The sequence below is a fragment of the Leptopilina boulardi genome, unplaced genomic scaffold (genome assembly GCF_019393585.1).
Source record: "Leptopilina boulardi isolate dan_hultmark-lab unplaced genomic scaffold, ZJU_Lbou_2.1 LbouV2_211, whole genome shotgun sequence".
Classification (NCBI taxonomy): domain Eukaryota; kingdom Metazoa; phylum Arthropoda; class Insecta; order Hymenoptera; family Figitidae; genus Leptopilina; species Leptopilina boulardi.
The window spans coordinates 468,003-493,760 of record NW_026137765.1 but is presented as its reverse complement, the minus strand read 5'-3'; the positions used below and the strand labels follow the sequence as shown (position 1 = coordinate 493,760).

The following is a 25,758-nucleotide window of genomic DNA, read 5'->3' as shown; positions in this document are numbered from 1 at the left end:
TCGAAGGTAAAATGAAAAAAAAAAAAAAAAAATTAACGCATATTATTATGTGCTTGGTCTTCGCTCCTAATGAAATCGAATATATACATACACACAATGCACTCATATGTATATACAATTGTGGTGTAATTATTGAAAATAACTTTCGATTCTACTGGAGTTAAGAGTTTATTTTGTTGAAAAAAAAAAAAGATCTTGAAAGAGAGATGAGCTTAACGATAATTCCCAACAACGCGGAAGAGGAGAAAATCAATAAAAAAAAGTACAGTAATTTGTAAGGAAACAAAACAAAAAAAATAATAAATAATGACAAGTTTCATATGTAATAATAAAAATAGATAGGCATCTTAGAATGATTTAAGGGGTAAATAGGGCGAAAGTTGTAATATACTGCACTTTTAAGTCGATCGGTGATACGTCGTAATGCGATTTGCTTAGAAATATACTGATTATACGTGAGATAACAGTTTTTGATGATAATGATGAAAGTGTTCCAATGCTCTGTGCAGAGAATTTTGTTTGTGAGGAGTCTGAATGAATATGTTGTGTGAAAAAGAGTGTGGGGAGGATGTAGGTATAAAAAAAAATAATAAACAATATATGCCTAATGTCTAAAAAGAAAAGCAATTTTTTTAAAAAAAGTTAATTTGTTTTGTAAACCTCCCCCCCCTCTCTCTCTCTCTTTCTCTTTCTCTTGAAGAGTAATGTATGATTGTACACTATTAGTATTAATAATTCTAACTAATTTTTAATTAATAGGGTTAATCTTAACTTGATATCATTTTAATATTAATAATTCAAAATGTGATGTTACAAAAAAAAAAAAAAGAATTGTAATTTTTTTCTTGAAATCTAACGAAATAAAGTTTACAGTTAAAAAAGGACAATTATATAAACACAACAACAACAACAACAATAACAACAAATACAGTGCACATGCATTAAATGGCATTACATACTATATCAGGCTCCTTTCTAAATTGTTAGGGAATTATTGCTTAGGAGTCGCTCAAATAAAACTAAATGTTGTATTTCTTATAAAAAAAAAAAAAATTTTTAGTGCGTCCATTTATTACACACGTGCCTTTCATTGCATTAGCTTTTCTGTTATTTTTGTCACGTTTACTATATATATTATATTATTTACGTTACATTAGGGACAAAAAAAAGTTATTTACGTTTTTTCCTAGTTTTTAGATTTATGTGCTTAAAAAAAGGAAGAAAAAAAAATCCGTTTGTCTTGGTTATATATTATGAATTCGGTGTTTAGTAATTTAATTTTTTGTTTTTGTAATTGTATATATATTAAATAGTTGACTATTTTGCACGCGTGAATATTTGGAATAAAATGATTGATTTAACAAGAAAAAAAAATATATTTTTTATTTACAGAAAACATCCGTATATTATATACATATATGTGTATATATTTATATATAAAACAATAATTCACGTGTCGATCACATTATTTTTGACATTTTATTTTACAAATTATTATTACCTATATTTGTAATAGACAAAAGTGTCTTGCAAGAAAAAGACCTTTTTTTCTCGATTATTTATTACATTTTTCTTATATTTTATATATTGGTTTTTTTTTTCATTTATCTATAATTTGATTGTTTTCATTTGAAAAAAGAAAAAAAAATTTTTTCAAAGAAACAATATTTTATATATATATATATATGGAATTTATTTTTCGAAAAAAGTAATTTTTCTAGTAAATTACTTTTCAAAAAAAAAAAAAAAAAAAAAACAAGTTTACCTTTGTACAAAAATTAATTACAATTCTAAACTGTGTATCGATTTACAGTTGCATTTTTAAATTAAGAATATAAAATTAAGATCACATCTATAAAATAGATATAGTTCTGTGTCTAATTCTTGCAAGCATTTTTTTTAATTCAGGTACCATCGTTTTCGATCTTATTTCTTTTTTTGGAAGGGTTAAATTTAACATAATTTTTTTATAGACCCTTAATTATACAATCCCATCCATAAATGAAAGCAGCAGGCGTTTACAAATCCTTCAACCAAATTGTAAATACCACTAACATTAGAAGAACTTGTATTCTCGATTGAATTACGATAGACGGCGCAAAGTTCCTATAAAAAAATACAATTATTAATTAATTTACAATCAAATAATTGTAGAAAAAAACTATAATTTTTGTCATAAAAAAGAGAATTTCCAATTGAAAAGAATTTTAATTCAAATGGACAAATAATTGGTTCGTAAACTCATTATTAAAATTATTAATTAATAATTTAAATAATTCTCAACACCAATTAAAATATAAAATACATTAGTAATAAAAAAAAAAGTAAATATTTTTTTTTTAATTTTGAAACGTACCCCTCGAGATGTATGAAGATCAATTGTCAACATCATAAATGCCTGAACATAGCTTGGATGAAGAATAAGATGGTGCGTGACATTTCCATCGGGTGTATTAAATTGTTTATGATGATCCTGATATTTATTTTGCAAGACTTTTGATAAATTTTGATACCATGCCATTGGTTGATTGACAAGTGGACTCAGCCTTGAATCCAATTGTGATAGTGGTTCCACAATTGCAAGTGAACGTAATTCCATAAATTCACCATAAGACATACTTGTTCGATTTTCTAATAATTTATTCCACAATAAATGTGTTCGACAATGTAATGCACCCTGTTCAATCATTGATGTTATATGTTTCCTTGCCGTTTGTGCTTGTGACATTATCATTTGCTGCATCATTTGTTCATGCGATGAATAATAACCAAAATAATTAATTGATTCACGACGAATTAGAACTAAATTCGATGATGATGCACCTAAGATACTTTGAGTTAGTGGTGATGATGGAACTGGCGGTGGCGTTGGTGCTTGAACATCATCATTATTATTATCATCATCATTATCATCATCAGCAACTAAATTATTATCATTTTCCTCATTTTTTCCTTCGGTATCCGAAATATTGACAATTTGTTCTTGAAGATCATTGGAGCTTGATTTAAATTCACATTTGGAATGTTTTCTTGACGAGGGCATTGTACTTGATGCTGGACTCGATTCTGAGGGGCTTTCAATTTGTGAATTTGTCACCGATTTACCAACACTGTAGACTGTTCGAAATTTGCCGAGTTTATTATTTTCTAAATCACGTTTTGGATAAAGTTCACGTTTACTTGTCAGCATGAGATAATATTTTAGTGTAATTTCATTACTACTGAAATCGGAATTTTCATCAAGACGTGAAACAATGAGAGCAACGTCCGAATCATCAGTGAATTTTGTGTCCTGTGAATCACAATAACCAATTAGAGGTGTACTTTGTAATTTAACAAGAACATATTCACTGTCTTGTTCTTCATCAGAATCATCAGTCATACTGAATACTTGCATTCCATACGATTTTTCGTGTGATAACAAATAGGAGTACAATGTTCGTGCTGGTGTTGCTAAATTATTTATTGTTATAACTCCTGGAAAAATTGTTGATAAAAATTTATTTTATAATTTATTTTTTAGAATTTGATATTTAGAAAAAAGAATTCTTACCACTGTATACTAAATTTCTGGCATAATTTGGAGCTTTGCTGTAGTATTTGTTGAAATCGTCCAAAAAATTTGTAAGATGATATCCATATTTAAGTGGTCTGTGACCAATTCCAGCGAGATATGAATGAATCGATCGAAGATGAAAATCGTAGGTAAATGAATGTAAGTGCATATTAATTTTAATTTCATCACAGGCGTCGATAAAACTTAGTATAAACTGAAAAGAATATTTCACAATTAATTTATTCATAAAAAATGTATTTTTTTTTTAAATCAATTACCTGATTGACTAGAGCACTGTTTGTTTTGTCTTGCAATCGACTGCATTCAATAACTCGCAATTTAACCGTGAAAAATGGTTCGGATAAGTAAATTTCAAATAAAAGAACACCGCCGAGCATTGATTTTTTTAAATAAAAAATTTGATTCTGACCATTTTCTCGTTCCCTATTTTTTAAATAAAAATAATTAGAAAATTAAATATTTGAAAAAATTGTTTTAATTAAATTATTAAGAAATTTTCTTACGATCGATGAATAGTTTCAGTTTGAACTGGATTGAAGCCAAGAATTTGTAAATATTGTTTATATTCAGAAAGCATGTGGAAACATAATTCTCGATGCCATTCATTCATTATTGGATTGGATTGATCGGTATCTTTCATTTTTCGAGATGTCGTGTTTAGTTGAGCGGCGGCACTCTCAGAAATACATGAAGACGTTGGAGTTAGAGAATGATCCCTCGTGGCAGCTGATTGTAAACGCCAATCGGGAAGAAATAATAAAGGCGTGTGACAATAGTGAATTACTCTCGAATGTTGTTTAAATGTATTGAGTATCACTGTAGAAATTGGAATATTTGGAACTGTATTTTTGCTCTGCCATATCGAATACAATTTGTTTAGATCCTCTAAAAAGAAAGATAATTATTTTTAATAATAATATAATAAAAAAATTATTAATAATTATTAAAATTTGATTCTAAAAACCTTTTCGCTTTTTCTCTCGCTGTCGAAGTTCTTGAAAATCGTTAGCCGCTTTTACCACTGGATCGGTTGTTGTTGGTGAATTTTGAGCATTTGGTTTCGCGTCTCTCATTACTTGTCCCATTAAATGACTCCAGGAAAATGAGGTATTTTTTCCAGTTTGCATTCTAGCAGGCGATGCTTGTGGAAATTTTGCAAGACTTTCTAAATCTGTTATTTGAAATTGAGCCGTTTCATTTTGCTCCCTTTGCTCGTAAGTTCGCATTGGCTGATGATGAAAAATTCCCAATTTTTGCATAATAATATTCGAATAGAGAGTCGATCTTGATGAGAGCCACATTCCCAAATTAGTCGTCTGTTTTATCAATTTTTCCGATCTCTCCTTTGACCAATTGTACATGTAAATGATGATCTAAAATAATTTTTGTATTTCCATTATTTATTTTTTCTTTTTCAAATAAAAAAAAAAAGGAATTAAAAATTAATACGAACATTTTTACTTTGAATTTTAGCCAATAATAATCGTTGTCTAGGTACAAAATCAGCTTCAAAAATTAGTGGATAGAATCTTTGGAGTAATTTTTGATCTGAAAGAAAAAATATATGTAATAATAAATATTTTTAATTATATTTTTTTGAGAAATTACCTTTAGGCACAAGTTTTTCGGGTTCAATTGTCTGCGCGTAAGATGCTTTCCATTGTTGAAAATTTCTTGCGACTAAAATACTTTTAACATAAATTCCTTGTTCATCTTTAAAAAAATCACAGGGAAGATAAAGACATTCGTCATTATTCTCCTTTTCCTGTGCTTTCTTTAGCCAAGAACTATTAACATTATCAACACTTTCAAGAATTTTAAATGCCAATGGATCCTCTTCCATGTCATCGTTGATAAATGGTTGACGACTATTTTGAACAAAAGTTCTTGTCAATGTGTCCGTTGCATTATTATGAATAATATTTTGAAGTTCACGTAATACAACTGCCAGTGAATGTCTTCTGTCCAATGTGACAATGTGTTTTTTAACAGACGGTACATTTATCTCCAAAGCAAATTGAAACCAAAATGGTAATGTTCCATAATACATTTTATGCAATTTCCCCTCTTCACCCAATTCATAATTTTTCATATCTAAACTATTTGTAATTTCACATTTTTCATCGGAGAAAATTTGAGTTTCTTCAATATCAATTAAGGTTTCATTAATTTGTGCTTGATTTATTTCACCTTTAGACGTTGGATTTATTTCAATTTCAAATAGTGGTTTTATTTCAATGTCATCAGATTTTCTTTCTGATTGATCAATGTCAGACGTTTGGATAATTTCATCGTTAGCGATTCGATTCAAACTGTTATTGGAATTTTGAATTTGATCTTTTAAAGGAACAGTGAGAAGTGTCGGTAGAAAATGATATTCCGTCACTAAATCCCAAATAGCGTGTCTAACGGCAGATTTTAATTTTTGAACAAGAGATTCAAGATTAACTCGTCCTTGCTTCCAAATACGAAATTCAATCAACGCTTTATTGTCGTTGTTTTCTAATTCTACTTTCATATCGAACAGTGAAGTTGAAACGATACTTTCGAAATCTTCAACTTTTGGACATTCGGGCAATGGTGATACTTTTGATGAATTATTTTCTGTTATTATTAATTCTCCTTTTGTATTCACAATTCCCATCGCGATACACGCAATTCCACGACTTCCACTCGATTGACTTTGATTGTAGAGAAAAATTTCCGATTCTGGTATTCGTTTTAAAGAATTTTCCGGTTGTGAATAATCTTGAAAATGATAATGTGCTCTTGGATCCGTGTGTTTTGGTATATAGAGAAACTGAAAATTAAAAAGACAAAATAATTAATTACCGATATTTGAGAAAATTAAAACTAAAAGAAAATACATACTTGTAAAACATTTTGTCGTAGATAATATCCCAAAGCGCACATATGAGTCAAACAATGAGGTGGAAAACTAAGTCTCACAATACTCTCAGGTGATCGATAAGGTTTTTGTATAAAATGAACATCGGCTGGTGTTAATTTACACATTGGATTTCTTGCAAGCATCACTGAGAGAACTTCAAGTACAGCATCATCCAAACGATTTTGTAATACCTGAACTAATTCACATCTTATTTCAGGACCAGCTTCAGAAATTCCATGTACCATCAATACAATAGAATCGCCTGTTTTATTTAAAATATCCGATTCTTTTTCGCCAAATGATCGTACCCTGGGTCTTGTATCATCGATAATTGTTTGTTCATTCAAGAGACTCGTTCCCCTCGCTTGTGATAATGATGCAATACTACTGCTACGTGAAACAACAAGCCTCTCATCACTTTCTGACAATTTATTTTGCAATGATTTCCCATCGCTTGTTTGCTCGTGTAGACGAAGATAAAAAACATTATCAGTTTTTTCACGATAGACAAACATATTACTGCGATTATTCACTGAGAGACGATTTAGTACAGCATGAAGGGCTTTAATTCCTCTCGATAAACCCGAACGTCCTGGACCTGTTTTTAATCTTGGATGAAGACAAAATGGCATTTCCCAAACGACAGGACAACGAAACATTCCTGGTGTTAGATTTATTCCCGTATTACTATGACTAATTGCACCACTTCCCTCGCTAAAAGAATCGGCTTTCCAATTATGATCCTCACTTGATTCGGGCTCAAGTAGTGGATCACAGAGTCGCGTATCATTTAAACGATGTAGCAAAAGATATTGATTAACACGACGACAAATTGCTTTAATTTGTGCGACGAGTAATTTTTGTATTTGTTGATAGTGCGCCACTTCAGTTGATGCTAATTCCAAAAAACGACAATGAAAATAAACATTCACGTGCGTTGTCTCAACACGTAAAATAAGCCAAAAATTAGGCAAAAGTTTACGTCGTCGATCCATTTCAATTAACCATTGACATTCATCCTCTGAATCACTACTATCACCATCGTATCCATCATCAGTTCCAATTTGTCCTTCGCCAATACTTGAAATTTCCGATAGATAACCAGGTGGATCACCAGAATCTTGTTTTTTTGTTCTTCTATCAGCTTCTTGTCTCTCAAGAAGATCCGGATACATTTCATCATCTAAACAATTTTGCTCAACCGATTCTTCACTTTGTTGTTCACTTAAATCGGGATTATAAATTTGTTGCTCGAGATTTTTGATAAAATAAAAATAATTACCCTCTTGTCGTATACAATAGCGATTAATCTCGAGTTTCGTTAATTCATCAAGAAATTTTGGCACACTATTCTCCGATGGAAAGACAAAATGTAAAAGAACTTTTTCAGTATAACAACTGGTTCGATCATTTGATTCGGCAACATGACGTGCAACAAAATTCAATGAATCCTCAGTTGGTGATGATTTATCTAAAAGTGCCGTTGCCGTCTCATCCTGAAGAAGCCAATCGATTTCTTCTTTTAAATTAGTAATTGCTGTATATTGATAATGTGGTAGATGTGATAAACCGGCTTGAACTGCTTCAACATCGGAAAAATCGGTACCATTATCAATGCTATTACTGTGCTCGGTACCAAGACTTCCATGCGGTGATGCACTACAAAATGATGTTGTACGCAAACCGGGAATACAATCAATACTCACTTCCAATACTTCCTTGGGAAGATAAAGACAAATTATATCGAGTGTCACTTTATAGTCTTCATAATTTTCGAAATCTTGCATTATTTCTGTAACGCATGTTGGTAAAAGTTTCACTGGTGTACTCGATAAACTCGAACGATTTCTAACCGAGCAATTTAATTGCAAAAATAATGGATGATCTTTACTTGAATCCGAATCAATATTAAGATCACTGATAAATGATTCCGTTGATTCACTGCTGGAAAATTTTGCCTCATTATGATTATTCACTACTGGCCAACTGATGCTATTTGCATTCACTAGAAATAAAAAATTTTAAATAAAAATTCCAATATTTAAAAAAAATTCTAATAATACTTACCTTTTCCAGTACAACTATTCATTTTACAATCCAATGCCTCTGAATGAAATGTAAATTCCTCCAATTCATCATCACTGTCCGTATTTTGTAAATCTGCAAGTTTCTGTAAATTTTTTCTTTTTAATAAATTTTTATAAATTTTGAAAAATGATTTTAAAAAAAGGAACCAACCATTCTTTCCGGTTGCCAGGATGGAAGACAATAGTATAATTTTGGATGAGCTGGCACAGGTCTAAAGGAGACATTTATTATTCTTTCGAATTTATTTTTAATTAAATTATGAAAAGGTTGAATTTCATTGCAGGCAATTTTTTCCGTATATGTATTTGGATTATTTTCTGATGATGTACTCAGATGTTTACAAACTGAACGCAAATAATCGGTAATATTAATTTCCATATAATTTTCTTCACATTGCTCAACAGCCGCTTCCATATCCTCGTAATTTAAAGGACGTTGAAGAATCAATGATTTGTAAACGGCCATAACATAACAACGACAATGAGCAAGGCTCAAAATTTTGCAATGTTCCATCAAACTTTTTTGATCTGTAAACAATTTTTTTTAAATTGTATGTTCTTTTTTTAAAATAAGGAAAAAGTATTTTTTATTATTCTCACCATTTAAAACATTATCAGAATCTTCGCTCTTCGGTTCTGGTGACGATGGTTTTGTATCACCACCAGATTTCAAATTAATAAATTCCTCCTGAAAATGTTCACCAATTCGAAATGTATAATCACGATAAATATCTTTGGCACGTGGTGATGTTAATTTATCAACTAAAGCATCAATTAATAAAGCCAATGAGCAATCATAAACATAAATAGGAAGAATTAATCCACGTTTTGTATTTTCTTCGGTTAATTTTTGAAAAGCTTCCATTTTTGGTGTACTATGAGCAGTGTTTGTATGACTCGAAACATTTGAATTGAAATCATCGAAATTATGAAATGGAGATAAACTTTCATTGTCATTGTGACTTCTTGCATAAGGCACTGGCGTTAAATTTGTATCACGAAGATCAAAATTTGAACTCAATGATTCATAATGTAAATTTGAATCAGTTCCCAAATAAGAATCTTGTACATCTTCTTCGGGATACATCAATAATCGAACATCTTTTTCTGTTGCTGGTAAAATTGTTATTATCACATGAGTGACACTTACACCTTTCACAAAACATCTCCATTGTGGAAATGATGTTTTATTTCTAATTCGATCTGTAATTTAAAGTAAAAAATCCACCTTTTATGAAACTTTGCATCAAATCAAATTATAAATTAATTATTAAATCGAAAATGATTCATTAATCTATTTTATATGTCTATTAATTTGTTTGGAGAAATAGATAAAAAATTTGTAAAACTTATATAAAATCTTCAAAAGAAAATTTTTCTTACTTAAATGAAAATACGGAATATGAGATTCTTCATCTCGAGGACGATTGAATAACATTTCTGTAAATTTTTGAGATTCTGTCGCCGTGAGAATTAATTCCCTATTGTGAAGATGTTTGATATTATCCAAAAATCCCTCAATGAGTATTCGATTCGCATTATCGTCTCCCACATCGTCGTTGTGTATACCTTACAAATAGTAAAATAAAAATAAATTCCCCTTTTAAAAATAATAATTTTCAGATAATTAATTTATGAATTAAAATTTTTGAAATTAAATCATTTCTCGAATAAATTTTATAAAAATTTCTAACCGTCATCAAACATGGAGAACAAAAGTTCAGCTTGCTGACATTTTGGCAAAATATTAAGTGTATCGAAAAGAAAATTCACAGAATGAATTTGTTCTTGATTGGTGGGATGACCTTCTGGAAAATCCGACAAAATAGGCTTTTTAATTGATCTTGTGATTAATCCTTGATTTAAATAACCTTGAACAGCGATAACATCTAAATTTTTCTCTGAAGATGCCACTTGACTCAAGAGACTCAAGTGTTCGAGGGTTAATAATGCATTAATACATTCCTCATCGATGTAAGCAATCTGAAAAATAAAAAAATAAAAAAAAAAAAAAAAAGAACGTGATAAAGTTAAATTGCGAAACATATTGGGGTAAAAATTTCTCTATAGATAAGATTCAGGATAAGATTAAATACGAGTGGTAATATATTATTCTCAATCTTCGACATTTGTGCTGAAAAATAAAAAAAATCTTTTTTATTATATTAAAAGAATACATTTTTTTCACAAGATATTTATTATATATATATACAATCTTCATAAATAGAAAATTTATTTCTCCAAATGCATTTCTATTACAATTTTTATAAACTTTCAATTTCACATTTTATTTATTAAAAAAAAATTTGTTTTCCTTATATAACTTATAATATCTAAAATAAAAAAAAAATTGATTAAAACAGATTAGAATATGTAGACCAGCAATTAAAGATAATCGAAAAAATATATATTTTTTTCGGCCAATTTCCTTAAAAATACAATTAAGCTATATACTAATTAAGATCCTAATCGTCGCTTGGAGATCAAAGTTTTATTTGAAGAATTTTGTCGATAAGCGGCAGATAACAACTGGATATGACAAAAGTCGTTTAAGGCCTCGGGAATAAGATGGAGGAGTTGAATCTCGCTTTAAAATCTAAGCGTAGAGACCACTACTCCACTTGAACCGCGACACCTTCTCTCCTTATTTAATTTTTTTGTTTCTTTTTTTTGCCAAATTTAAACGAGAATTTTCCAATTCAAGAAGAAAAAGAAGAAGAAGAAGAAGAAGCGAGGAAGACGAATGTTTTCCAAGTAATCTTGAGCTGGAAGAGTTAGATCTGGCAAGTTTCTAGAGCTCAATTGCTCACTGTCAAGATCCTCTCTTCCAACTCAAGATCAGTCAGGCGCTGAGAAATCCAATAAATATTTTTCAGATGTAAACTTTTTTTTTTTTTTTGAAAATTTCCCCATTTGTTCGAAAATCAAAATCACCCACAGCAATTCTGTTGAAAAAGATAATTGAATATTTCTGAAAATTTTTTATTATTTACAAAAATTATATCACGATAAAAAAAATTTCAAATATTCTTTTTCTAATACAATTTATGAAAAATAAATTTAATTGTAAACTTTATTAAGTGTTCATATTTGTCTCTCTTAATTAATTCAATGTTTATTAATTTCTCTGATTCTAAAAATTTTAAATATTTATATTATTTCTTATTCTTTGAATTTTTAAAGTTAAAAAATTGAATTCTTCTTCATTCTTAAAATAGTTTCTAAAACAATTTAGTTTTTTGGTCAATAAATTTTTATAATTTCGTGGAAAATAAAAATTTCTTATTGCCTGAAATCTACAAAATCAATTTACCTAAGAATGTTGACACAGAATATTGTCGTGGGTATTCGTTAAAACTCTAGTAAAATAAAACAATTTCAGAGCAATAATAATGTTTGCAGAAAAAAAAGATAACGATCCACACATGACATTATTTTCGAACAAAATTGAAAATAAAATGAGAATGTAAAAAAAAATTTAATTCTTTAAAAAAAAAAAATGATTAAAAACGAATAAATTAAATTGAGATTTTTTATTTACTATTTATTAATAAAATAAATTGTTGAAAAAAAATATAAAAACTAAATATTAATAAATATCAAAATAATATTCCGATTGAAATAAAAACAAATTAAATTATCCATTTTATTTAACACAATGCTCTATTTTTCATAGAATTGAAAAAAAATTATGTCAACAATCGAACACTTAATGAAGTTTAAAATTTAAATTTTAATAATTTTAACAAAAATATTACTAATTTATTATTCTTTTTAGAAATTTTTTCAAAAATCAACTTCACCTGAGTTTCCCACTGGTTTTTTTTTTAAATAAAAATAAATTAATCACTCAGAAACAGTCCTTCAGCTCGTTTCACTAGCAATTTCTTATCAACACTACCGCTTGTGACCAAAAAACTCGAGGAATCTCCTTATCAAAGACATTCTGAATAAATTCACACCTTACATAACACGAGCACAGTGCAATCTAGTTTTTTTTTTTCTTTTTTTTTTTTCTTGAAAAAGGTATTTTTTTGCCCTTTATTTGATGATCCAAAGAAATGACAATTCAAATTGAAGTGCCACTGTATAAATTTGAAATTGATTTGAAAAATAGGAACAATAAGAAAAATCCTAACAACCACAACCTCGCCGAAAAAATGTAAGACAATCACTAACGGGCCCCGAATATACATGGGCCCTATATATACCTGAGGGTACTGATAGAGAATCCCATCCTAAGTCCTCCATCGATATCGAGTGCCCCACCCCGATGATGATAACGATTGTCTGATAGACATGAACAAACATACATATACACGTCTAAATTCTACTTCCACGAAGAGAAAAAAAGACGCTCAAATCTGATTGACAAAAAAAAAAAAAAAAAAATAATCCCATTTACAATCTGTATTCCATTCAAGCAATAAATAATTTTTCCAAGTTTGTTCATACGCGAATAAAGAATTTCTTTTCTTTGATTTCAAACATCTCCCCAATTTTTCTTTTCAAATAAATTACAATATAATAATTATTGTAATCAATTTTTTTGCGAAAAATTCGTCTGATTTTTGCATAGAAAATTTCTTATTATATAAAATATTAATTTTTATTCTTCACTTGAAGCAAGTGTTTTTTTTTTATTTGAAAAAGAAACTTGTTTCTGCCTCGAAGGTAAAGCGATAAAAATAATGTATAATTTGCTAATAAAGATATATAAAAAAAGTATATAATTAATATTTCTTTCATATTTTGCTGGGTTTCGTTTTTTCTATTTTTCTATTTCATTTAATTTTTACTTTCTTATTTTTGAAAAAATACAAACAACTTTTGTAATATTAAAAAAATTTTGAGACATAAAATTTAAATCAATAAATTATGACAATTTATTACGAAAGTTTTGAAAGCTTTGAAATAAATTTAATCATTTTACTGATGGACTAATTTAGTTATTCAATATAACAATGTATTAAGATCGGACAACGGTCGACGAGATAAGCCAAAAAGATAAAGATCGATTATGACATTGTTCGAAACAAAAAAAATTTTAAGCACATTTTATTATTTCGTACCTTTTTGCATTATTATCAATTTAAAAGAATAAAATATTTTTATATAGGTATTTTTTTACTTTATAAAAGAATAGAAAAAAAAAAATTATTTTTCAGACTGAAAAAGTGTCTAAAATATTTTTTAAAACATAACATGTTCATTAGAATTTTGTTTATAAATAAATTACCAACAATGAGATTAAAAACTATCAATAAAATATTAAGCTTGTTCATTGATTAAATGTTTGCTACAAACTGTTTTTTATGAAGAAGTAATTCAATAAAATTTTTAGCTAAATAAATTTTTGTTACTAAATAGCATAAGGAGAAAAAATGTTTAATTTTATAAGAAATTTTTTTCTGCTGCCAAAAATTTATATATAATTTCAAAATTCACGGAAATATTTGTTAATTGAAAAGAAACACTAACTTTTCAGAACAATACGAACTTCAAATATATATCTATCATATCTAATCAACATTTTTTTTAGAAATAGACGCTGTTTTAATCTATCTAATCTGTTGATCAATTTTTAACTGAAACTTCTTCAAAATTCTCAAACTTTTTTTACAATATGTCTTTAGATAATTTTTATTTTAAAAAAGAACAAAAAATTTTTTTTTCTAAAATAACTTTACAATATTTATTCTATTTTGGTTTTATAATATTCAATTATTAAAGTATTTAAAATTGAATTCCTCAATTTTTTTAATTAAAATATTTCCTATTCAAAAAAATGAAAGCTAAAAATTACAAATTACAAAATAAAAAAAAAATTTATTTAAATAATTTGTATGCAATGAAAAATCAATTTTCGAAATTGAAATGATTAAGTGTTTATAAAGAGAAACATATAAAGAACTGAATTTAATTAAATTAAAGAGATAAATTTTCACGATTTTTTTTTTTGAAAATTAAAAACTTTTAATTTTAACATATATAAATTGAAGTATATTGTATATATTCTAGTATATATAAAAGTAAGACTTAAAATAATGTGGAAAAACTAAAAGTTTAAAATCTTCAATATCTTCGGTCGGTGTTTGCATAGAGATAAGAATACCTGACAAAATAAACCACTTCAGAATATAAACCATCCTCTGGTCAGAATAACTTTGTGTATTTGTGATTACACGCATTATCAGGTTGGTCCAAAGATAACTTGGGTTAAAAAAACTTTACAAATAGTTTAGTTTCTTGACACTTCTAATATATTTGAGGCGCCCATATATCAATTTTTTTTTAATAAAACAAATTTTCATAATTTTGAATTTCATATAATTAAAGAGAAAAATAATTCCAAAAATTTGAAATAATTAATATTATAAAACCAAATTTGAATACAAAAAATATTATTCCTGACTATAAAAGAAAAAAATCTAAAACAAATCTTGTGGAAAATAAATATTTTAGTTTTTTTTTCTCACTTTCATAGATAAAATTAATTATTCCAGAAAAATAAATTCTTTTAAAATATACGAGAATAATAATTTGTGAAATTGCAAGTACTTTTTGGAGCGTGAAAAGCGTAATAATAATTATAAATTAATTTCCAACTGAGAGGAAATATATTTACCACTCGTCAAGAAATTATATTGAAATTAATTAAACGAAATGGAAATGTATACTCACAGCATCTGGTAATTGATGATACTGTAAACAATGCATGTACTCCGCTTTATGTTGAGACGGAATTTGAACATTACCGCATTGTGGTTCGACCCAAATTTCTGTGATAATTTGAAAATCTCCAATATTCTCGCAATCCTCGTTTCCAATTTCTCCATCGCCTAGAGCAATTCATAAAGCAATATCAAAATTCTCTCTTCTTTTATATTTATTTTTTTAATAATCAATTAAGAGTTATAATAATTATATTATTTTTCTGCTTTAACTTGTCAAATTTTTAATTTACCATCGTCTGTATCATCAGAACCACTGTCTCTTTCTGTTGTGGGATTAACAAGCACATGTGGAGGAAATAAAATATATTGAATAGTACAAGGATAAAGAGATGCATCATTTTCAGGTCCTTTCATTTGTACTTCACGCACCATATTAATAATTCCCGCTGAGGAATGTGCAAAATTAAATCCTTCCGAGAGACGAATTCTGAAAAAAAATTCATCTCGCGAATATTAAATTAAATGTAATTAAAAATTTTATTTAACAAAAAAAAATAATTTTAAGAAAAATTAGCTTACTTGGTGATAGTCGAGAGAATTCGGGCAATCGCAGAAATATTCAATTTCGGTAGATTAATAATCGGTATTGATTGTACAAATGGTTTTTTAATAAACCACAACCAACGACCATGATATAAATATGTTGACAATGTACTTGTTAAAATTCCACTTGCTATTAATGAATTACGTGGTAAAAATTGTGTACCATCAAAATATTTCACGCTATTTAAATCACTTGGCATACGTTCGTAGCGTATTAAAATTTTCTCCAATGATTTATGAATAATTGTACAACATGAAATTTCCTTAAGATCAGTTGGTCGACTGGGAAGTGTTAATTTTGCAAGTCGTTCCAATAAATCAGTGACAACATTATGACGTACAACACCTTCAGTACCGCCGGCAAATGCAATATTCAATACAACACAAAGAGCACGACAATTAACATTAATTATTGAAAATGACACTGGTGGTTTATCCAATTCACGATAAATAAATTGCACATATGTATGATTATCGACAAGAACAAAACTTGCCCAATTTTTTAACATTCCATAGAGAGCTGCCAATGCTTGACGATATTGTACTGATTGAAAACGTCCACTTTGATTTGCCTGATGAAGATGTTTTGGTAATGGTTTATCGTGACATAAAATTAATCTTATACGTTGACAATGCATCCATCGTGCCCATTGATGTGGTTCCAATGTTACAACCGGTTGCCAAATTTGTCCAAATTGCGGACACGCTGCTTCGCTGAAAATATTTTTAGTATAAAAAAAATGTTTTCCCAAGAAATAAATCTTTTTAATAATTACCTAATTTGAATCGTGCTGACCGAAGAATAAGTGGGTAAATAAAAAACAGGCATGCCACTTTTAATTGTATCAGGAACGTTGTACCATGTCCATCCAATTCCCGGAGACCAGCTAAAGTGTGAGAGCATATTATCACTTTCTGTAAGTGATGTTAAAGCAGCCCAAAATCGTGAAACAACTTTTTGTCGATATTGAGATTTTAAGGGTTTTTTCGATAAACATGTAATGTCGTGTAAAAATTCATATGTCGCTGAAACATCAAATTAATATTGTAAAATAATAAATACAAAAATGAAAACTAAATTATTACCTTCTAAAGTTATTGTATAAGTAATTGTGTTGCAAATTGCCATTGATCTTTTTTGCCATGGACAAGATATGTAAAATTCTAAAAAAACATCAGTTCTCCATGGTAATACAAAACAAATTTCAAGATGTTCCTCACGTAAATTCATTTTTTTAATTAAATAACCCTCACGTAAACGACAACACAATAAACTACTCAATGTACATTTCACTTTCTCGTCAATTTGTTTTTTTCTCAACAATTGTGGAAAATCATCGCCATGAATAAGACATTTTTTCATATGCCAATCGGTTGAATTTCTCTCACAACAAATTGCTCGATACAATTGCCAACAAAGAAATTTACGATGATAAATATTTAAATCGGTCTCCTCAACTGGTATCTAAAATTAATATACAAAATAAACAAAAATATTATTTAGATTAAATTTGAAACGTACCTTTTGGGGAATGAAGGAAAAATAAGTTCCAAGTGTTGCGGTAGCGAGAAAAATGAGTATATCTTCATAAGGAACTAAACCATTTGCACAATGAGGATGATATGAGCTTCCCACGTGTAAAAAACTACAGGCAACTGTTGTTGCTCTCAATTGTTGTATTACAGAATCCATCACATTGGCATCTGTTATTCCCACTATTCCATCAGTCACAATAACTAAATCTGGAAAATTAAATTTTACACTTACAACGAAAAAAATTATTTAATTAATAAACTAATGATAAAAATTGAAAATAAACTTACGAGCACAACTGTAATCGGGAAGAAGAGAAAGAGCGAGCATTCCATATCGAAGCATATTAACAAAACTAGTTTCAGGTGAGGCCATTGACATAATTGACATATTGTTACTGTTACTATTACCCACACTTGTGCCACCCTCCTCAAAAAGTCCACCCACCAATTTTTCATTTTCAGCTCGTAAATTTTCTAATTGTTGATTAACAACACCCGTGACGTGAGCGACTTTTTCCTCAAGAATATTTAATTGTTTTTCTATAAAATTCATAAGACTTCCTACATTTTCCATGGTTACTAACCAGCCTTGAACTAAAACTTGTTGCGCTGGATTTGCAAAAAATGGCGTGTGTGCTATCACAGTCACGTAAATCTCTGGTTTTATCAGTCTTGTACTCCCAGGAGCGAAAAACTAAAAGAAAATTATTTATTTATAATAAATCATAGTTGTAAAATTTAAATTTTTATTTACCGGTCTGGTAATTCCTTCCAAACATCTTTTTGTAGCTAGACAAACTTCGTCGATTACCACTTGACCATTTTGTATACCCTTTAAAATAACATAATTTTAAAATTAATTCTAGCAAAGTAAAATAGTTACTTTATTTTTTTTATTATAAGATTACTTACTATTGTCGCAAGAGATGGACTAAGATCGAGACTGAAGACCATTTTGTATTTATGTGCAAGAAATATAATCGAAGTCGATGATGATATTCGATAAAGAAATTTATGATTATTTTCACAGTTCCAGGATATGGGTTTATCCTTTGGAAGCACCGACACAATCTCCAATTCTGGTGTTTCTTCATTATCAATCACAGGTTCCTCAATTGATACCACTGAATCTAAATGTTCAATTTTCCATTGTGCTCTTACATTACGTGATATTGGAAAACCCTTTTTCATTAAAAGAAATACAGTTTCTGCTTCGAGGACCACTTTTGCCTAGAATAAAAAAAAATAAACAGATAAAATAGAATAAAATGTGAATCAAACAGAAAAAATGTAAAATACCCAAAAGATGAATTTAAAAAAATATTTAACAATTAAATTAGTTGAAAATAATGAAATTAATTTCAAAACACATGTTTTACGTATATGTAAAAACGTTTTTTATAGGTTATTTTTGTATCGTATTTATTACGTTTAATTAAAACAATTTAGTAAAGAAATTTATATACACATAGAAAGGTTATTAAATCTTACCTCAACTGCTGGATTATCCATTATATACTAATTACAGTAATTAATTGATTAATTTATTTACAAATCGAACACAAAATATATTTGTTATTAGTCGATATTTTGTGTTTAGAAGCATATTGTGGCACTGATATTTATGTAATTTAATAGAGAATAAAAAGTACATTTATTTGCCAAGTATAGAGAAAAAAGTCAATTTTTTAATTTTTATTATTTTTATTTGATTTTTAAATGACTTTTAAACTTGATTAAAAAGGACAACATAACCTCTAAAAAAATAGAAATTCTATATTTATTTCGTAAGGCGAGCAAATTGCTTCACTTATATTAAAATAAAAACACAGTAATTTCTTCTAATTGATTACTACGATTTAAGTTGGTAAAAAGTATAAATTATTCTTTTGATAAGAAGTATTTTTCTTCAATATCACTGCTGTCATGGCTGTCATATGTGTTAGTATTTCACACATGTAAACATTCGATTAATCAACACTCGATAAGATTGCCAACCATAAAAAAAACGCGCCTTTGTTTAAAAAATAATTTAAAAAATATTTTTTAATTAGATTAAATAATAAAAATTAAAATAATTAAAACAGAATTTAAGTGTAATTTATATTTTTTAAATAAAGTGTAGTATTTAAAATGAAAAAATGTTTTTTATAAGATGACATCATTGTTGCGTGATTGGCGGCCATGGTTCATGATGTCATCATCGCTACAACGCTTACTTCACACGTATTAGTCAGTGTTTGTTGCATTCAGTGTTTGCGAGGTTGTGTTTTTAATAATAATTAATTGTGTTAACATTTTACATGTTACTGCAGAGGATAACAGCAGGTAAATAAACATTCAATGAATGGAGATTTCAATTTTATAAACGTTTAAATAAAGTTTTTGTTTATTATTTAAAAATAAGGGGAAAAAAACACTTGAAAGAGCGGCAATAATGCCACTCCCTGTCCCCTCCCTATTGTCATCACACTTATGGAATTTCTGACTAATATGTTAATTTATTTTTTAATTTCATTAAACTTGTTAAAAAAAGTTCCTAATATAAATTAGAATATTATTTTCTTTTTGTATTAAACACCATTGCGTTTTTTAAAATTCTTTTCATAACCTATATTTACCTTTTGTATCTCGTAATTTATTTATCAATTATAATTTTAATTCCTTTGTAGTGTTCAGGGAAGTACAATGAAGCGCTTCCAATTTGTGATCATATTTCTGATCACATTATTAACAACTATAAGTGCCCAAAGTAATTATTATGATGAGCTTGAATATCAATGCCCGCAGCATTGGATCAGATTTCAAGAATCATGTTATCGTTTTATAAAGAGTCCAATAAGAGTAAGGGATGATGCGAGAAAAAATTGTCAAGCCTATCAAAGTGATTTAGTGGCAATTAATTCATTGGATGAACATGGATTTTTATTGCACAATTTACAGAGGAATGATCCTCAACATCGTAAATGGTACACTGGTGTGAGATTTCAAGGTGGTTATTGGACAAATGAACCTGATAATTCACAATTGATTAATATGGAAAATGCTTTTTTACCTGAACCACACGATGCGGTTTATGGTAGGGATTATCTTGTTTATGCCTTCAGTAATGGATTAAAACGTTGGGGATTTGAGAAAGTCACTGGATTCGATGAATTACTTTATATTTGTGAATCACCAATATCAGTACTTCATAATTTAGTGGAAGATGATCGTACATATCAGTACGGTATTTATATCGATAATCCACTGAAAATACCAAGAGGACCGTATTTTATTAAACAGCCAGTGAATACAGTTTTTGATTTTTCAAAAGAGAAAATTAATAACGATATTTCATTGAGTTGTTTGGCTGGTGGATATCCTGCTCCAAGTTACGAATGGTTTAAAGAACATTACGATAATGATAGACTAGTTTCTGATAAAATTGATCCATTATCAAATGGTCGCTACACTGTCAGTGGTGGTTTATTGATTATTTTCAGTCCAAATCAGGTAAAATTATTTTTTTTTTTTCATATTTAGAAATTATTAATTTTGTAATAACGTAATTTTTTTTCCAGACTTGGGATCGTGGTTCATATCATTGTCGAGCGACGAATGAATTTGGTTCGATTCGCTCAGAGAGTGTTGAACTTTCCTTTGGCTATATAATGGAATTTAATTTAAAGCGACCAGATGAACGTGGCGATCAACATTGGGGAAAAGCTGTTTATTGTGATCCACCACAACATTTTCCCGATGTCAAATATTATTGGGCTCGTGATTATTTTCCAAATTTTGTCGATGAAGATCAACGTGTTTTTGTATCGAACGATGGAGCACTTTATTTTTCAGCTCTCGAACAAATAGATCATGGAAAATATTCTTGTAATGTTCAAAGTACAGCATCTGATAATGGACGAAATGGTCCATTCTTTCCATTGAAAGTCGATTCTCATGGTAAGCGAAATGATAAAATGGAAGATTAATTTAAGATTCTTTTTTAACATGAAAATATTTTTTTTCAGCCACCTTTCAAGAATTAAAATTCCCGAATAGTTTTCCAAAAGTTTTTCCCGATGCACCAACAGCTGGCGAGGAAGTTAGATTTGAATGTGTTGCATTCGGATAGTGAGTATTTTTAAATATTTCTTTTTTTGAATAACAATGTAATGTTATTTATTTTGTAGTCCAGTGCCTTCTTATAATTGGACAAGGAGAAATGGCGATATACCAAGAACGGCGAGATGGTCGCATTATAATCGTGTTTTGATAATACCACACGTGAGCGTTGAAGATCAGGGAGAATATGTTTGTCGTGCAACAAATGGACGTTTATCGATACATCATTCGGTGATGTTGTCAATTCAAGCGGCGCCAAATTTTACAATACCACTCACTGATAAGCATGTAGATTTTCAAGGTGATTTAACATGGACGTGTGAAGCTTTTGGAATTCCTGATGTCGCTTACAAATGGTATAGAAATGGTGAGGTATTGAATGAATATACTTTACCACTTGAGGATAGAGAACGCTATTCGTTTCGTGATAATGTTTTGAAAATAACACGAGTTGATCCTGAACGAGATCAAGCTATGTATCAATGCGCTGCGACAAATCAATTGAAGACAAAATATTCCTCTGCACAGTTACGAGTTCTTTGTGAGTAAATTCAATTTTAATCTTATTAATAATAACTTTCTTTTTTAATTTTGCTTTATTATAGCTTTAAAACCGTCGTTTAAAAAATTGCCAATGGAATCGGAGACTTATTCATCGGAGGGTGGAAACGTGACGATTGTTTGTAATCCCGAAGCAGCGCCACGACCATCGTTTGTTTGGAAGAAAGATGGAAATGTCATTGGACCTGGAGGAAGGCGGAGAATTTTACAAAATGGAAATTTGATAATTAGTCCAGTTTCACGTGACGATGAAGGAATGTATATTTGTATTGCGTCGAATCAATATGGAAGTGACGAAACTCGAGGACGATTAATTGTCTTACGTATGTTGGAATTTATTTATTTTTTTATTGGTTTTGGAGATTTGTTTTATTTTATTTTATTTATTTTTCAGGTGGGCCGAGATTTATAAAAATGTTACCACCGCGTTTAGTGACAGCCGTTGGATGGAATAATACTCTACATTGTCGTGCCGATATTGATGAAATGTTGGATGTGGCTTATATTTGGATGCACAATCAAATGCGAATTAGAGATAAAGATTTAATGAGTAATCCACATATTGTAATTGAAGGAGGAGTTTTGGATATTATTAATGCAACGATGGCTGAAGCTGGTGAATACCAGTGTATTGTAAAGAGTGCAGTAAGCCGAATTTCGAGTAGAACGATCGTTTTTGTTGAAGGTCCACCTGGACCACCTGGTGGTGTACAAGTTGTGAATATTGTAAAATCTTCGGTTTCACTTCGTTGGACTGATGGAGCTTTCAATGGAAAGGAAATTTTAATGTATACCGTTAGCGCAAGGACGAATTATAATCAAACATGGTTCAATATAAGCGAAAGTGAGTGATTATTATTAACTTTTAAGAAAATTTCTCTATTAATTTAATTTTCCTTTTAGATATTCGAGCCAGTATCGCTGATAGACACAATGGACGTAAAGAAGCATTCCTCGAAAATGTGTTAAATCCTTTTACGACTTATGAATTTCGTGTGGCGGCTTACAATGAACTTGGTTATGGTCCTCCGTCGGCACCAACTCCACAGCACAGTACATCAGCTGATAAACCATTAAAAGTGCCCAGTTACGTTGGTGGAGGTGGAGGAAAAATTGGCGAGCTCACCATCAAATGGGAGCCATTACCAGCCGCCGATCAAAATGGACCGGGAATTTATTATAAAATCTTTTGGCGTCGTAAGAATCATGACACTGAATTTCAATCAAATGATCTTCGTGAATTTGGTAATATTGGAATATTTGTCGCTTCAATTCCATCGCAATTCTTCTACACTGAATATGAAGTTAAAATACAATCATTCAATGAAATTGGCGCTGGTCCAATATCTGAGCCAGTTACGATATTCAGCGCTGAAGATATGCCACAAGTTGCACCGCAACAAGTGTTTGCTGTTGGTTATAATAGTACTGCTCTCAATGTTAGTTGGTCGCCAATTGAACAGACACGCGAAAGAATTCGCGGTAAATTAATTGGACATAGAATTAAATATTGGCTTGAATTAAAACCCGAGGAGACGGCAACTTATTATTTGTCACGTACAACAAGACCATGGTCATTGGTTGTTGGTCTTAAGCCGGATACACGTTATTTTGTTAAAGTAATGGCTTATAATTCAGCTGGTGAAGGACCGGAGAGTGAACGATTTTTGGAAAGAACATGGAGACGTGCACCACAAAAACCACCATCGGCTGTTCATGTTACCGATGTTAATCCATCGACTGTACGTGTTACTTGGCGTTATGTTCAACCAGGTCCCGATGAAGAGCCATTGATTGGATATAAAGTTCGAGTTTGGGAAGTTGATCAAGATATGAGTAGAGCAAATGATACAATTATTTTAACGGGCAATGATCTCGAGGCACGAATTACAAATTTAAATCCTGGCAAAACTTATCATTTGCGAGTTTTGGGTTACAGTTTGGGAGGCGATGGTCGTATGTCAAGTCCCGCACATACTTTCCAAATGGGTGATAAGGAATTATTTAGAAGTAGTGCAGCTAAAAAAATGCTCGACAGTGCATTGATATTAGCTCTCATATTTCTAATAACTTCGTTTCAATTTCGGTAAGTTTTTTTTTTTTAGTTTCGTGCAATTATTTGCGATAGAACAAAAAATTTAATTTTTGAATATTTTTATTCATAAAAACTAAATACCAAGGAAAATTGGTATTTTTAATGAAACCTTTTTTTTATTCCACTGGCGAATTTTTGAAATATCAAATTTTATTCATGGATTTTTAAATTCACAATTTGTGTATTATGAACATTTAATATTTTGTAAATATTCAATTTTATTTTAGAGAAGACAATTTTTAAACAAGTATAAAGTTTTGAAATGGGATTATTTTCTTCCATATTCTACAATAATTATTTTCAGATAAATGAATTATGATTTCATCACACTTTGTGTTCATGAAAATGTTTGTATTAAAATAATCCGCTCTATTGAGATTTTTTTTATCAAGAGTTCAAAGATTTGTACAATGTGAAAAAAAGGAATTTTTAATTGCTATTGTTCGATCGCATTAAATTCTTATCAAAGTGTATTTTTAATAACAGAAGAGAAGAATTTTCTATATATAGAAATTTGAATGCAATGGAAAAAAAGAAGGGTACAAATATGAAATTTTGGCTTTAAGCGAAATGTAATAGACAATAGATATTTTCTACTAATTTTAGATGATAATTCACGAATCTCATTTATAGAATCTATTTTAATGAATTTTTCTAATTAGTAATTTACTTTTATTTGTGATTCTTGGAAAATGCACAATTTTACATGACATAAAAAATTTTCTCATTCATATATATATAATATATAAAAATATAAATTAAATTTTATTTACAAAATTTTAATATTATTAATTACAGACTATTTGCTAATTTGTAATTATTTATCTGACACATCTACGAAAATGCAATTTTTATCGAATCTTTTTTTTTTTAAATGATGTGTCATATAATATAGAAAAGCGCGCTTAGTATAAGTTTTATTCTTTATCTATGAGCTAAAGTTTAAAACATCATTATGTACAATAGAACAAATTTCCGTCCAAGTGTGCCCAGATTAAACACATAGTTTTTTTTCAATAAAATCAAAAGTAAAAAAATGTCAATCAGGTAAAAAGTAAGATGCTGTAAATTTTCGATTTTTAAAAATGTAATATTATAATTGTAATCAATTATTTTAAAAAATTAAAAATTCTCAATTAATATGTATTTTAATTTATATTTTAATAGGAGAGTTTCTTCTTTGCCTGAATTGTCAATTTAATTAATATTCTTTTAAATTCATGCACAAAAGTAAAGTTAAGTACTTAAGTACTTTCATTGTTATCTGGGTACTTGTTATATATAGATATATGTATGTATTAAGCAACAAGCAGAGAATTCGTATATAAATAAGATTTATATATACTATATACATTTGTGAAATTATACAAGATTTTTTTTTTAATTTTACATCGAACTTTTTTACAAAGGACCAATATTACTTTGTATATTAAGTTATATTTTCTTTTTGTACTATTCTACTTTCAGAATCTTAAAAAGTGAAGAAAATAAATTTTTTTACGATAAAAATGTATTTTTATTTACAGACCTTAGCGATAAAAAATTTCATTTTTATAATAAAGATTTTAAAGACAAATTTTTTAATAAAAAGAAAATTTCTTATGGTGGTTTTAAAAAAATAATTGTTA

At 28.9% G+C, this 25,758-nt stretch overlaps 2 protein-coding genes across 2 annotated transcripts; one reads left to right on the top strand and one right to left on the bottom strand.

The window, feature by feature from the left end:
* Positions 1–167: 167 nt before the first annotated feature.
* Positions 168–19,310, bottom strand: LOC127278768 (KICSTOR complex protein SZT2-like). Its single transcript, XM_051300624.1, has 24 exons — positions 18,862–19,310; positions 18,283–18,600; positions 18,125–18,202; positions 17,659–18,064; positions 17,357–17,577; positions 16,921–17,299; positions 16,611–16,860; positions 15,811–16,548; positions 15,522–15,718; positions 15,239–15,396; positions 10,249–10,537; positions 9,938–10,123; positions 9,155–9,757; positions 8,706–9,082; positions 8,535–8,637; positions 6,449–8,472; positions 5,186–6,377; positions 5,031–5,125; positions 4,542–4,950; positions 4,081–4,462; positions 3,835–4,000; positions 3,554–3,770; positions 2,357–3,477; positions 168–2,106 (listed from the first exon to the last, which is right to left on the bottom strand). Exons 1-24 carry the CDS (start codon positions 18,880–18,882, stop codon positions 1,978–1,980), a joined length of 10,059 nt encoding a protein of 3,352 aa, XP_051156581.1. The 5' UTR covers positions 18,883–19,310; the 3' UTR covers positions 168–1,977.
* A 281-nt stretch (positions 19,311–19,591) lies between these two features.
* On the top strand, positions 19,592–24,246 carry LOC127278735 (contactin). The gene is made up of 8 exons (XM_051300571.1): positions 19,592–19,698; positions 20,043–20,865; positions 20,934–21,312; positions 21,381–21,483; positions 21,543–22,015; positions 22,080–22,358; positions 22,430–22,879; positions 22,939–24,246. The coding sequence occupies exons 2-8, from the start codon at positions 20,059–20,061 to the stop codon at positions 24,123–24,125; spliced, it is 3,678 nt and encodes a 1,225-aa protein (XP_051156528.1). The 5' UTR covers positions 19,592–19,698; positions 20,043–20,058; the 3' UTR covers positions 24,126–24,246.
* Positions 24,247–25,758: the final 1,512 nt, after the last annotated feature.